We start from the raw sequence: 13,980 nt of genomic DNA on the forward strand, positions 1-13,980 counted from the left end.
GGCCACTAGAATGATCCGAGGAATGGAAAGCCTGTCGTATGAAAGGAGACTCGAGGAGCTCGGTTTGTTTTCCTTAACCAAAAGAAGGATAAGAGGAGATACGATTGCACTCTTTAAATATATCAGAGGGATAAATACCAGGGAAGGAGAGGAATTATTTCAGCTCAGTGCTAATGTGGACACGAGGACAAACGGATATAAATTGTCAGTCAGGAAATTTAGGCTTGAAATTAGACGAAGGTTTCTAACCATCAGAGGAGTGCAATTCTGGAACAGCCTACCGAGGGAAACAGTGGGGGCGAAGGACCTCCATGACTTTAAGATTAAGCTGGATAAGTTTATGGAGGGGATGATATGATAAGATAACGGGTTTAGTCAATAGGTCAATAACGTGCCACACTGGTAATTAGTACAAAGGGTCAATGTTGGGATATTGTTAGCCTTTTCCAGAGGGTCTGGCTGGAGAGTCTTGCCCACATGCTCGGGGTTCAGCTGATCGCCATATTTGGGGTCGGGAAGGAATTTTCCTCCAGGGTAGATTGGCAGTGGCCCTGGAGGCTTTTCGCCTTCCTCCGAAGCATGGGGCAGGGGTCGCTTGCTGGTGGATTATCTGCTACTTGAAGTCTTTAAATCATGATTGGAGCATTCAACAGCAGAGTCAAGGGAGAGAATTAGTTCAGGAGTGGGTGGATCGGCTTATGTGGCCTGCATCTTGCAGGAGGTCAGATTAGATGATCATAATGGTCCCTTCTGATCTTGAATTCTATGATTCTATGATTCTATGTAAAAAGGCCGAATGGGCTCCATGGTTGCCGTGCTATGGCATCTGCCCGGGCAATCCAGGGAAAAGGCGCGAAATGATTGTCTGCTGTTGCTTTCACGGAGGGAGGATTGACTGATGACATTTACCCATAACCACCCGTGACAAATTTTTGGCCTCATCAGGCATTGGGATCTCAACCCAGAATTCCAATGGGCGGGGGAGACTGCAGGAACTATGGGACAGCTTTGGGATAGCTACCTACAGTGCAACGCTCCGGAAGTCGACGCTAGCCTCTGTACATGGATGCACGCCGCCAAATTAATGTGCTTAGTGTGGCCGCGTGCCTTCGACTTTATACAATCTGTTTCCAAAAAGCAGTTTCTGTAAAATCAGAATAATCCCGTATTGTAGACATACTCTTGGTGGGAAACACTACTAGGGTGGTCACCTTCTGCAACTGGTATGCTAAATAGAGATCCACTGTGGAGATCATTGGAATCTAATTGGCTTTATTAGTGCGCTTAATAGCTTTGGCTTGCTGGATGAAGAGAACTGTTCAAAGAATACAGGAAGCTGGCATGCAAAGTCAAATAAGGCCCTTGTTAATTATACCCAAGAGGCAAACCCAAGCTTAGCAGGTCTGAGTATTGGACTCCTGTAATAGTTTTGTAATAGAAGGCTTTGGTAAAACCATCAATAAGGAGGGGACTGTAAGGATAAGGCCTTTTCCTGTAGCCATATAGTAAGATCTGAGGCCTTTGTCTGAAGCCATATTAAGAGAACAGCAGCTATTAGCCAAGAAGCAGAAAGTCACATCCTCACCTTCCATCTAAATTACATTAAAACAATGTAACATCGAGCTGTTAAGAAGGTGATCCTGGATTGGTTAGAAAATTGTATAGTAATATTTTAGTAAAATGATTGGTTAAGGTATAACTAAGCAGGACTTAAGTTTCACTATATAAACTAGGGTCCAAAAGGAAGTTCTTGGGAACCAACTACAGGATACAGCCTCACAATCAGAGCTGCCAGACCTCAACACCGTGCCAACCATGCCATTCAGAGCAGAAGCTGGAGTCCCCAGATGGCCTGATCCTGACTGGCCATCAATTAAAGTTAATCTCCCTTATTGGGAGCAGTGAGCATGGTATGCTTAGCATGTGCATTCTGTTTGGTGATTGTTAATAAATAGAGGTTAAGTAGGATATTACTGTGTAAGGCTCTTTCACTGGTAAAAGACCCTGCATACTCGCAGAGTGTAAGGTTATGCCCCGAGTCCATGGAAGGGTAAAGGTGGGTGCCCTACAGCGTAAGGTTATGCCTTGAGCCCTGGGAGCTGGGTAAAGGTGGGTGCCCCTAGAGTATGCAAATAACAGAGAATTTTGTCTGGGTAACAGCTTGGTGGGATGGGGGTTCATGTGTGGAGAGCTCAGTGTGGGGGTTCTGGGTGCAGAGTGGGCGAGACTCAGCGCGGGGGGGTTGCGCATGGGGCGGGTCTGTATGCATAGGAGTTGGACAGATGGCAAGTGGGTCTGACCTGGCCTGGCTGTGGTATCCCCAGGCCCTCCCCTCCCCCCACAGTGATTTACCGCTCTGCCAGCTGTCAGAAACTATGCACCCACGCTGCTGGGGAGGGGGTGTGAGAAAGCAAAGAAATCTGTGCAGAACATGAATTCTGTGTGTGTGCAGTGGCACAGAATGCCCCCTGGAGTACTCTTTGGGGGCTCTGTAGGGAAGCATGGGATCTGGGTTCAGCAGCAGTGAAGCTACAGAGAGCCAGCCTAGAGTAAAATGCATTAAGTTGTTCCTCTCTGTTTTAGGGAGCAGCCTGTTTCCTCTATCTCTGTTTTTCATTCTGAATTCTAAGAAGTAAAGGAGTGTTATGTTGCAACCTTCCAGAAAGAGTACTTTAACTTCTCTGTGGAAGTGCTGTGAACATAATCCAGACAATCCCTGTTCTTTGCAGTGCTGACACAGTTGGATGTTACATACTGCACGGGCTGTTTGCATTGATTTTAATTAATTACTGAAATAATATAAACTTGTAAAGAAACTTTTAATATTCAGCTCTCATACAGTGCTTTTCATCTGTAAATCTCAAAGTGCTTAACAAATACCATACTCCTCAGTTCACTGATCATACTGTTGCCAATGCTCATGATTTTATGGTGAGTCTTGCATTATTTTGGTGTTTTTTCTTAAAGCCTGAACTCTTGCAGTCACAAAAATGTTATATAGTCCCTAAAACACAAATTCCCTTCCTGCCCCAAAACCTCCATCAGGTCCCCCTATGTGTGAAGGCTCCCCTCCCCTATCTCTAGGGGATACAAGGGCTGGATCTGTTGGGGCTTGGAGGAAGGTAGATGCCTAATAGCCCACGGGTGCCTTTCCAACCCACGCTGCGCCCGCATGGCAGCCTGGGGCTCCACGCTGCAGCTCGGAGACTGGCAGCGCTGCCCCACTGAAGCCTCCCCGCCAGCAGAGGGCGCTGTCTGGCACGCGCGTTTAACCAGGCTTGCCCTAGCCGGGCCGCCGTCCAGCCAGCCGGATATCCGTGGCTAGACGGAAGCGGGCGGTCCTTTCCTCGGCAGAGCGCAGCCATGGTGAGTACGCGGCCTGGTCCCTGGTCCCGCCATCCGTTGCCATCCGCCGCCTGCCGTGGCCCCGCCGCCGCATCCTGGCCGGGGTGAGGGGACTCCGCTGTATGGGGCCGGAGGGAGCCGGGCCAGAGCCCTGAGGCGCTCTCCTGCCTCGGCCCCAGAGATCCCTGCGGGGCCGGGCGAGAATAGCGGGTTCCCCGAACTCCTGCCGTGGCTCGCGCTGCCCCTGGGGGCGGAGCGGGTGCTGGACCTGGCGGCCCAGCGGGCCCGGGCTGTGGGAAGGACGGGCCCGAGCAGCTGGCGTGACTCCGGCGCACACGCGGCGTTAAGGGAGCTTTTGCGGAAGCAGGCCGGGTGCGCACAGGGTAACGCGGCTAGGGCTGTGCGTGGAGCTGCGTGTGGGGTGTTACATGGGAGCGTTAATCTGCAGTCTTGCCGGTACTGAGGCGGCCAATTTGGCGAAGGATACCGCGGTACGTTTCCACCTCGCAGCTCCTCATTCTCTGTGTTAACAGAACCACAGGTTCTTAGGAACAACTACCTCGTGAGCAGCTTAGTAGTGTCTTAATCTATTTTTTTCCTACCTGAGGCTCGGGGTCCCAAGAAGCACCTGAAGCGTGTAGCAGCTCCAAAGCATTGGATGCTGGATAAATTGACAGGAGTGTTTGTAAGTATATTTCTTTGAATTCTGCACCTCAGAATCAAAACAAAAATACCGGTTTCATAGCTGGAATGTTTGCCTCCTTTTAATCTGCCTGTATTTGGCTTGGTAGGCAATTGGGATCTTCTGTGAGGTTTCAGAGTAGCAGCTGCGTTAGTCTGTATCAGCAAAAAGAACAGGAGTACTTGTAGCACCTTCGAGACTAACAAATGCACCTTCGAGACTAACTAACAAATAAGTTTATGCTCAAATACATTTGTTAGTCTCAAAGATGCCACAAGTACTCCTGTTCTTTTTTGTGAGGTTTCAGCCATTTTGCCTCCACAAATCTTTGTCATAATTTGCCCACTGGTGGCAAGTAAGAGAAAATTAATTTGGTTGGTGACCACTTGGTTAACTTTGGAAGGGTTGTTCAGGGAGATTTAGAGTGGACTTTGCAAGAGAGGGAGGCTCTTTCACATTTGTGGAATGTATTAGTACAGTTATTGGGTTGGCTTGTCAAAGAATAACTCAAATGTTTAGACTTAGGGACTGTTGTTGAGTGTTCCCCTACTGCAACTGTCTCTGGCATACAAGGAGCAAGGCTGTCTGTGAGCCAGTGGGATCCAAACTTTATGAAGTTGTGAAGAAATCATAAGTCTAACCTAGTATTTATTGAGCATGTGCTATTTCTGTTTTGGAAGATGGGTGTTGCTGTTTGCTGATGCGATTGAACAGCTGGCAGAAACTTAATTTTTCTTCTGTTTGTAGGCTCCCCGTCCATCAACAGGTCCCCACAAATTGCGGGAATGCCTTCCACTCATCATCTTTCTTAGGAACAGACTCAAGTATGCCCTGACAGGAGATGAGGTCAAGAAGATCTGCATGCAGAGGTTCATCAAGATTGATGGAAAAGTCCGCACTGACATCACCTATCCTGCTGGCTTCATGGGTGAGTGGAGACAAATCCTGGGAGAGATGGTGAGGATTGGGGCAAATGCTCAGCGTAATAAACTGTTGCATGGCAAAAAATGAACCTTTCTTCACCATGCCGTGAAAGCCAGTGTTTGAACTTGGTGGATGGGGCGGCTGTTGCTGTGCAGTGTGGCTTGTGTTGGTTATGTTTTAAGTGCACATTTAACCAGAGGCCATAATTGGCCAAAACCAGCAATTGGTGCATTATTGACACACTTGCTCCTGATTCTGACAGTGAAGGTAGTTTCTGTGAACCTCAACAGGTTAAACCGAAGAGAGCAGCTAGCTGACTCTTCAGAACTGTTGGCTTGTGTTCCCAGTTGAACAAATTGCATAAAACTACCCTTTTCTGAGCATGCTTGTGCTGATACTGTGATTTGTGCTAAGAAATTTTATCACTGGCACATTTGCTGTTACTTGGCAGTTGGTCAAACAGAAAATAAGCCAAGTATATGTAGTGTGATTCTTTTTATTATACCCAGGAAAGTCCAATATTTTGTGAGGCTTGCAGTTGTACTGTTATGTTGTTGGCCTTGCTTAAGCATTGACTTAGTTTTAAGTTGCATACTGCCACTAGTATTAGTAACACACATTTGCAACCTCTGAGTGGTCCTTTGCACCTGGAACTACTTTCCAACTTATCTGACCTGAGTCTTGCATAGCCCACTATTTCATGACTCATTCTAATGGTAGCCACTTGTGTAAGCTGGTAGCTATTCAGGAGTGGGGGCTTATGTCAACATGGCTGACCCACTCTACAGAGTTTTTATATACTTAATGGTGCTATATAAATGAGAACTCCTCACTGATGGTGGAACCTCTAGTGTGAATGCTACCGAATGGGGTAGCTTTCAAGCTGTGATAAAGGCCTAAGAACCTGGAAATGCCTCCTAATGAATTTGTTTGAAACCAGATGTCATCAGTATTGAGAAGACAGGTGAGCACTTCCGTCTGGTATATGACACCAAGGGTCGTTTTGCAGTTCACCGCATCACAGCTGAAGAGGCCAAGGTGAGCCCCTCTCTCTGGCAGTGTACGGGAATGTTTTTTGTTTCTGAACTTGTTGCAGCCATCAAAGTGGCTGGGTGTTGCTGCAGGTAGCAAAACTGCCATGTGCATGAATCTAAAAGTTGGTGTCAGTCTAACTGCCTTGAGAGATAATCTGAGCCATTCAACGTACCAGGTGCAGTCTCCATGGGGTTAAAGGGGAAGTGGTGAGGGCTTATGTAGTCTCCATACACAGAAAGGTGCAGCTGGCTGTCCAGTACATGGCAGTCCAAAGTGGTCTCTGTTTAAAACTTGTTTTATTATCCTTGCTGTAAGCCTTCCCTGGAGCCTTTTGAGTGGGGTGCATGTGCAGCCGTTCATTGGGGTGTTTACAAAGTGCTTGTTGAAGCATCACAGAGTGCAAATGGTCATAATACACAGTGGGCTACAAGATTAGAGGAGGAATACAGCTGTGCTAAAATGAACCACTTTACATGACATTAACTGTCTGTTTCTTCACTGAAGACCTGGCACATGGGTTCCCCTGTGGGCAAACGTTTGCTCTGGTGCGCTCCCAAGTTGTTGTGCAGTCTGCTACTCTCCCTGCATCTATGTTCAAACTAGCCCTTTCTCTCCAGAAGGCTCTAAAATGATGCTTTAAACCAGGGAGTAGTCAATACATGGGCTGTGGGCCAAATCTGGACTGCCAGATGCTTTTGAATGGAACCCAAACTCTTTTTATTTGCTACTTATTATTGTTGGGTTTTTTTTATTGTTTTCTCTGGAGTCTGGACCTCGACTATATCTTGACCAAGAAATTTGGACCTTGACAAAAAAAAAATTGATTATCCCTTCTTTTGCTCTGGTTAATCTGGTGCAACCTCCCAGTGTAGATTACTGTGACTTTAAATTGAGTACAGTTCTAGTACAGACAAAGCCTTGTTTTTACCAAATGCTCAAAGCAGAATTTTCTGGGTGCAGTAAATATATTAAACCTGCCTGTAAGTTCCTTTGCTTTAAACAAACAATTATACACTGTCTGATCAAGTTCTAAGACTTGATCCCCGTTTTGCAACAGTAAAAATTGGAATTAATTGCTCAAGAGGTCTGTGCCAATATTCTGTATCTGGTGGTGCATGAATTGTCACTTATTTGGGGAAGTTGGTATCTGTGGAAGAAATGGCCGTTGGGTCCAGGGGTCCTGGTCACTGGAGTAATCTGACTCACTAGTGGTTTCATCTATCTTTTTTAATTGAAAGCTGCAAGGATGTCTGAAAACTGCTGGCTTTATTTGTGTTTGTATGCAAAATCTGCTCTTGATGGACAGCATGGAGCACAGGAAGGGCAGTGCGAGCTGTAAAACAGAATGACTATTAACTGGATATGACTCAGCAAAGCTTCTCAAATTCAAATGTGAAGTCAAAACCTTTGTACCGACTTACAGACAGACACTAAAATGATGGTTCTACAACTCTTACATCAGAGAATTTATCTCATTGTGGCTGTTCTGTGAAATTACATGATGTGGTACCTTGCTTAAGTGTTTTTAGTTTAGAAAACAACAAATATTTCTACTCCTAACTGCTAGCCCTGTGGTTTGGCTGGGTTAGTTTCTGCCATACATATCTCTGTAGGCCAAATCACTCCCTCAGCGACACTTGTGCAATACTAAATGGCAACAAAGGGGAAGGAACAAGTGTCTGATGGGATAATTTGGTCTACAAAAGTGTCTCCTATTGGTGGTACATGAGCAGGAAGGGTCTCAACTTGGCTCCCAGATCCCAGGAGGAGATTTTTAGGGCTGGTAGTTAGAGGAAAACATCATTTTACTTGTAAACTCAGGAGTTTAGATCTAAGAGAGGCACAATGGGCACATCTTCATGGTGCTGCTTTTGGCTATACTTCTGAGTAGAACCATGCTAAAATCTCTCTGTGGACACCTCCCCTCCCAATCTAGATCTTTTGGAGCACTTGGGTTATCTAGAAAGTAAAATTAGGGTAGCATTAGGAGAAGGTGAAAATAAACTTGCTTTGCTGCAGTGGGGATGGGTATGTACAGTACTCGATGCCTGACTGCTCTAATCTCCAGGCTACGCTGCAGTCTGGTTCTCTCCTGTATTTGCTGCCCTCTCAGCTATGTTGTGACTTTAAAATTTGATCACTGTTAAATTTACACCACAGAGACATGAAGTACCCATGTAGGGGTCAGAGGTTAGAAAGCCATTAGCTTTGTAGACCACATGAAAGGGTTTTGGCAACTGCTGTTCGTCATGGGCCACAGTCTGGGGACCAACACTGGAAGCAAAATCTGGAAATCAGCTTCTCTTCTACTCGCCTGCCAGGTTCACAGTTCCCTTTGTAAGAGGCCTTCAGCTTGTGTCGGGGAGCACAGAACTCCAATCTGAAAAGCCTCAAGTGCAGTGTAATTTGTGTTCAAAATGGACTTGGCCTCAAGCTATGTCTTTTGTTACTGAGCTGGGATGTCGGTGAATACCTCTGCCGACCTGCCCAAGGCCAGCAGCAAGACAGTCATGGTGGAAGTGCTGTAGTGGGGGGAGAGTTGCTCCCTTCAACTTCACTCTGGAGTAAATGGGTATTTTGAAAGCCTCTTAGTTGGACACTTTGTTCTGGAGTGGAGATTGGCCTCTGCCCTCGGCACATGGCTTATCGAGCAGTGCTGATGCTGTTATGCAGAGGTGATGCTTCATATGTTGTATCTAAGTCCTGCCCTGAGCCATATAAGCTATCAGTCTAGTCTGCTTGCATTCATTGCTGTTGGCTTGTGTTCACAGTACAAGCTGTGCAAGGTGAGGAAGATATTTGTGGGCACTAAAGGAATCCCTCACCTGGTGACCCATGATGCCCGTACCATCCGCTACCCAGATCCCCTCATCAAGGTGAATGACACTATCCAGATTGACCTTGAGACTGGCAAGATCACAGACTTCATCAAGTTTGACACAGGTATGTCCTTCCACCTCCTCCCGCACTCAGCTCTCCAAAATAGGAGACATGGGGTTTGAATAAATGGGGCTATAGCATCCCCCCTTCAAAGGGAAGAAGGCATTTAGCTGAGCTGCACTGTCTCTATGGGATCTGATTTCATCAGATGAGCACAGAGTGGGCTTAGAGGTGGACATGGGACTGTGAAACTGCTATGGCAAGTGTAACAGCAATACTGACTTCCTGGTTTTAGACCATTGTGTGCTATAGCTGCTGGGGAACTTACCGAATGAAAATTGGCACATCTAACATTCAGGTAGCAGCACCTGGGGTATATCACTTTTTGCCGTGTGGGAATAAAATAGGCAATGCCCTTGGGCTAACTGTTGCCTGTTGTAAAGTGAGCATTTGATTCCAGGAGTGGGAGGGAAATTTCTAGATTATAGAAGTTTCACTGCTCCTTCCTTGTCACACTCCAGATATAAGCTCCCCCAGTGTACATTGTTTATGATGTCTGGTGCTGTTTCAAATGAGGCACCTCTCTGAAATGTGGATTGTCAAAGACTGTCTTAAGGCAGGTCTGCACCTGCATCTGCGCAGACACAGCGCTGTCTACACTGGTGCTTAGGTTGATATAACTGTATTGAACAGGGATGGATTATTCTCACAGAACGACGTAGTTACACTGAAGTAATTTTGTAGTGTAGACCAGGGCCAAATCTTAATTTCTGTTTCTCAGTAGGGTCTTCTCCACAGGCAGCGTAGGGGTTCATGTTTCTGGTGCTGTTATATAATGCTGAAGGGGGAAACAGACCTCTGCTAGTCCCGCAAGGAGAGAAGGTGGTTCTCTAGTTGTTCTGGCAGAGGAGGTGCCTTCCATGTGTGGTCTGGGAGAGGAATGGGGACTCTTCCTGGCTTTACTCAGACTGAGTGCACAGGGGGTTGAGTGGGGGAAGTGGAAGAGCCCCAATGCCTGCACTTGAATTGTATTTTTTGGTTGTAGACTGTTTCTCTCCCCCCCCCACCTCCTCAAAAAAAAAAAGAGGGGAGATAAAAAAAAAAAAGGCAGCATGATGTTTCCTCTTCCCTTACCCAAACCGGTAGGGATGCCGCATGAACTGCGTGTGTGTGTTCCATGCTGCAAACCCAAATGCATCACTGCTGTTGCGATAATCCCTTGCCCTGGTGTTGCATTTGTGTCTTGTGGAGGGGCTGACAGTAACCCGTTCACGTAACATCTTGTGCTATGCTAAGGCAGTAACACATGCAACGTTGGTGTGCAGTTGTATGTAAATTCTTCTAAATTTGATGTGCCACATCTCAGCTTCAGTATTGATCAAGGCAGGAGCTTAAAGAAAGCCCTGATTTCTTTAACTGATTTCTTCATATTGATCATCACTCTCAGTAGGACGGTGCTGATGGGGTTGGAGAAACCTGGGTCATAAAAGTGAAACACTTAGTCTCAACAATAACACACCCGTACCTCCCATGTTTCAAACTTTGAAAAAAAGTTACTTCTTTTGTCCTGATGGTCACTAAATCATTTTGGTGCTTTGAGGGTCCCTCTGTATAGTGCAGTCTTTTGGATAGGAGGAGTGAGGTTATGACCAGTAGGAATAATACTGAGTGGATGAAATATGACTGCACTGGAATAAAACAGTGAACACCAGCTTCTCACTGCAACTGTTCACATTTGGTGTAAACTTAAACAGATGCAGCTAGCGCCTCTGTCCATGGACTTGCATGGCCTGAGGTGGCCTCACTTGTTGGACAGTCAGCCTGATTGTAGTAGGTCATTGGGTGCCAACACAACTAATTGGACCATGTGTCTTGTCCAATCTTTTGTCTTTGTAGCATCTTGGTCTGACTGGTAGGGTTTCTGCTTGACCTCTGTACTGGGGCATTACCTTATTGCAGCAGCATCAGACCAGGCAGTGGTCCACACAGGGTACAAATGATGATGCACATTGTCATAAAGGGCGTGGGGTTTATTCAGATTCACAAACTCACTAATGGTCTTCCTTCCACTTAGGTAACCTGTGTATGGTGACTGGTGGTGCTAACTTGGGCCGTATTGGTGTGATCACTAACCGGGAGAGACACCCAGGCTCGTTCGATGTGGTGCACGTGAAGGATGCCAATGGCAACAGCTTTGCCACCAGGCTCTCTAACATTTTTGTTATTGGCAAAGTAAGTGTGAGCTAATAGAACCCCTGTTGTTTTTCCTCCCCGTGTCGGGGCTTGTGCTGAAGAGCCTCCTGCTGGATAGATGCCTCACTTACAGGGAAGGGGAAGACAAAGTGCTAACTGCAAGAGAGACGGATGTGTTCCCAAATTAGTTCTGAGCTTGTTCTGTCTGAAGCTGCTGCTCAAGCTGCTGTCCGTAGCGAAAGTTTAAACATTGGCTGGGGCTGCCATCTGGCTCCACCCCATGTGGTCCCAACCTCCTACAGGCTGTGGCCTGTTCACATGGCTTCCCTCACACCCACATTAGTTGTAATGCAAACCATTTTTGACCAAAACAGCCAAATTGCTCCATGAATGTACAGAAACCATTGTGTGCGCTGAATTGAAAAGTGGTGACCTCAGGGCACTGGCTGTGAACCATAAGCAGAGCACATCCACTCATGCAGGCCATTTTCCCATGAACGTGTCCTCATGCTGTGGAACCTGAGAAAAAATTGTGGTTTCTGATCAGCTAGCAGAGGTCACTCTACAAAGCAACAAGGTGCTGTGCTGTGCTAATGGAAATCCAGCTGCTCTTTACCATGTTAGCCAGAAGGGACCCTGTGATGATCTAGCCCGCTCTCCAGTGTAACACACACAGGCCCTAGAACTGCCCTGAAATAATTCCCTGTTTGAGCTACAGCAGATGGTTTAAAAAAAATCCAGTCTTGACTTTAAAACCACCAGTGATGGCAAAGCCACCACAACCCCTGGTAAATTGTTCCAATGGTTAATTATTCTCATGGGGTCCCGTTCTGAAAGAGGTGACTGTTCGAGGCCTGAGACAGAAGTGGGGTGGCCTCAGTAAGGCTGCAAAGGGGTCACAGGTGCAGTTACCCCAGATACAGTGACTAGGTGGACGACTAGTTAACTGCTTAAGGGGCAGTGTACAAGTCACTAAAGGCTCTTGACCAAACAGCAAGCATTAGGAGCACAGTCTCTGCTCATTGAATACAGTATTTTAAAAATAGTTGCATACAAGTAACTCATCATTTGTACTTCTAGCAGCAAGAAAAAGGTACAAGCATTAGAATATGCTTTGGACAAATTAGCCCAGCCATTAAGGGTCTGATTCTGCAAAGTGCTAAATGCCTTCAGCTCCCACTGATCTCGATGGGAGAGGAGGATGCCTGCCGCGTACAGGCTCGAACCATAAGAAGGAATATATATATTTTAAATTGGGGCACTTTGCCCCAATGCCGCAGTACCTGATGGGTAACAAATTCCTGCAGCTATGTTGCCTTTATATTGTCAAAGAGCTATCTAGGAAGGAGGCAGGGATTCAGCTGCTAGTGCAAAATTCAGAGACCATGTGTGTCCCTAGTGTTATCCCACTGACCTATGGGACACCAGGCTGAATTTAGGCTTGTGCCTATCCATGAGTTCTGTCACTCAGTAAACTATACTGTGTGGCTATACTGGATCTGTGCAGAGGTGCTTGAGTTATGTCCTGCATGTAGGGGAAATGTTCCACTTTTTTTAAATGGAGATATCCTAACTCCTAGAGCTGGAAGGGACCTTGAAAGGTCATCGAGTCCAGCCCCCCGCCTTCACTAGCAGGACCAAGTACTGATTTTTGCCCCAGATCCCTAAGTGGCCCCCTCAAGGATTGAACTCACAACCCTGGGTTTAGCAGGCCAATGGTCAAACCACTGAGCTATCCCTGTTGATCCTGTAATCTGTGTTTGAAATCTGCTGTGGGTTTGACTGATGAGCTGGAACTAGGGAATGCACTGGCAGAGCATCTGACTATCCTGGCATTTCAGGGTTAACTTTACTTTGATCCCCATGATGGATTTCTTACAAAAGACTAAGATCTTGTCTAAACAAGGATTTGTTAAACTGGTTTAACTAAACTGGTACAAATCCCTGTGTGGTTGCTCTTGTTCTGCTTTGAAGCATTTATTTCAGCATAGCTTAAATCTGTTCCTAATAGACTTAAGCTAAACTGAAATGAGTGTCCATGCAGCCTTTTGCATCTGTTTTAACTTCCACCTTACCACAAAGTTGCACCAATGAATTTAACAAGCCCTTAGAAGCTGCTGCAAAGAGAACAGAATTTACTTCTCAAGAGGGAGGTTCTCTTAGCCTGGAATAACATGGAGGGAGATGGGGGTGTAGTCTGGAGTTGGGTGAAGCACCCATACTGTGAAGGTTGCTTGCTTGTACAGTGTTGTGATTCTCCCCTCTTGTTTTAGGGTAACAAGCCATGGATCTCCCTGCCCCGTGGAAAGGGAATCCGTCTGACCATTGCTGAAGAGAGAGACAAGAGACTGGCAGCCAAACAGAGCAGCAGTTAAACCCTCAAAAGTGGACAAACAGCATGCCATTTCCTTTGTCAAATAAAATGGTTACCAACTAAAACACTGCCTTTTCCCCCACCCTCTGAACACCAGTTCTTGCAGGCCTGTGGCTCTGATAAGCTGGCAGTGCACTGCAGGCTACCAAATCACAGGACTCTGGTCACTCTAGAATACTAGGTCACATGTAAAAGGAAGCAGCTGAGCTACTACCTGTCCCACATTCTAACCTAAAGTTGGGAGGTGGTGAAGACTCCTTGCTACTGGGGTCTTATTAAGACCAGCCAGTTGTGAGAAGGCTTCTTCACAAAGCCACAGTCCTGTAATGCTTTTCCCCTTAGAGCAAGGGTTCTCAAATTGGGGGTTGACCCCTTCGAGTCACAAGGTTATGGGGGGGCGGTCGTGAGCTCTCTGCCTCAACCCCCGAACCCTGCTTCACCTGCAGCATTTATAATAGTGAAATATTAAAAAATGTATTTTTAATTTGTAAGGGAGGTTGCTGTGTGAAAGGGTTCACTAATGCAAAAGTTTAACCACTGCCTTAGA

At 46.4% G+C, this 13,980-nt stretch overlaps 1 protein-coding gene across 2 annotated transcripts; it reads left to right on the forward strand.

The window, feature by feature from the left end:
• The first annotated feature begins 3,282 nt into the window (after window positions 1-3,282).
• RPS4X (ribosomal protein S4 X-linked) lies at window positions 3,283-13,498 on the forward strand. 2 transcript variants are annotated; one of them, XM_039489265.1, is made up of 7 exons: window positions 3,283-3,366; window positions 3,953-4,030; window positions 4,775-4,955; window positions 5,892-5,989; window positions 8,758-8,929; window positions 10,941-11,098; window positions 13,333-13,498. In XM_039489265.1, exons 1-7 carry the CDS (start codon window positions 3,364-3,366, stop codon window positions 13,432-13,434), a joined length of 792 nt encoding a protein of 263 aa, XP_039345199.1. In that variant the 5' UTR covers window positions 3,283-3,363; the 3' UTR covers window positions 13,435-13,498. The 2 variants fall into 2 exon arrangements, with proteins under 2 accessions (XP_039345199.1, XP_039345198.1); XM_039489264.1 differs by lacking the exon at window positions 3,283-3,366 and adding an exon at window positions 3,759-3,836.
• The last annotated feature ends 482 nt before the right edge of the window (window positions 13,499-13,980 follow it).

This window comes from Mauremys reevesii, linkage group 9, assembly GCF_016161935.1.
Source record: "Mauremys reevesii isolate NIE-2019 linkage group 9, ASM1616193v1, whole genome shotgun sequence".
NCBI lineage: Eukaryota > Metazoa > Chordata > Testudines > Geoemydidae > Mauremys > Mauremys reevesii.

Excerpts from the sequence above, each read along its gene's own strand:
- RPS4X (XM_039489264.1), top strand. The coding sequence starts at position 3,774 with ATGGGAGCGTTAATCTGCAGTCTTGCCGGTACTGAGGCGGCCAATTTG. Across the intron at positions 5,990-8,757 it reads TCACAGCTGAAGAGGCCAAG|TACAAGCTGTGCAAGGTGAG; the intron begins GTGAGCCCCTCT and ends TTGTGTTCACAG. Across the intron at positions 11,099-13,332 it reads ACATTTTTGTTATTGGCAAA|GGTAACAAGCCATGGATCTC; the intron begins GTAAGTGTGAGC and ends CTCTTGTTTTAG.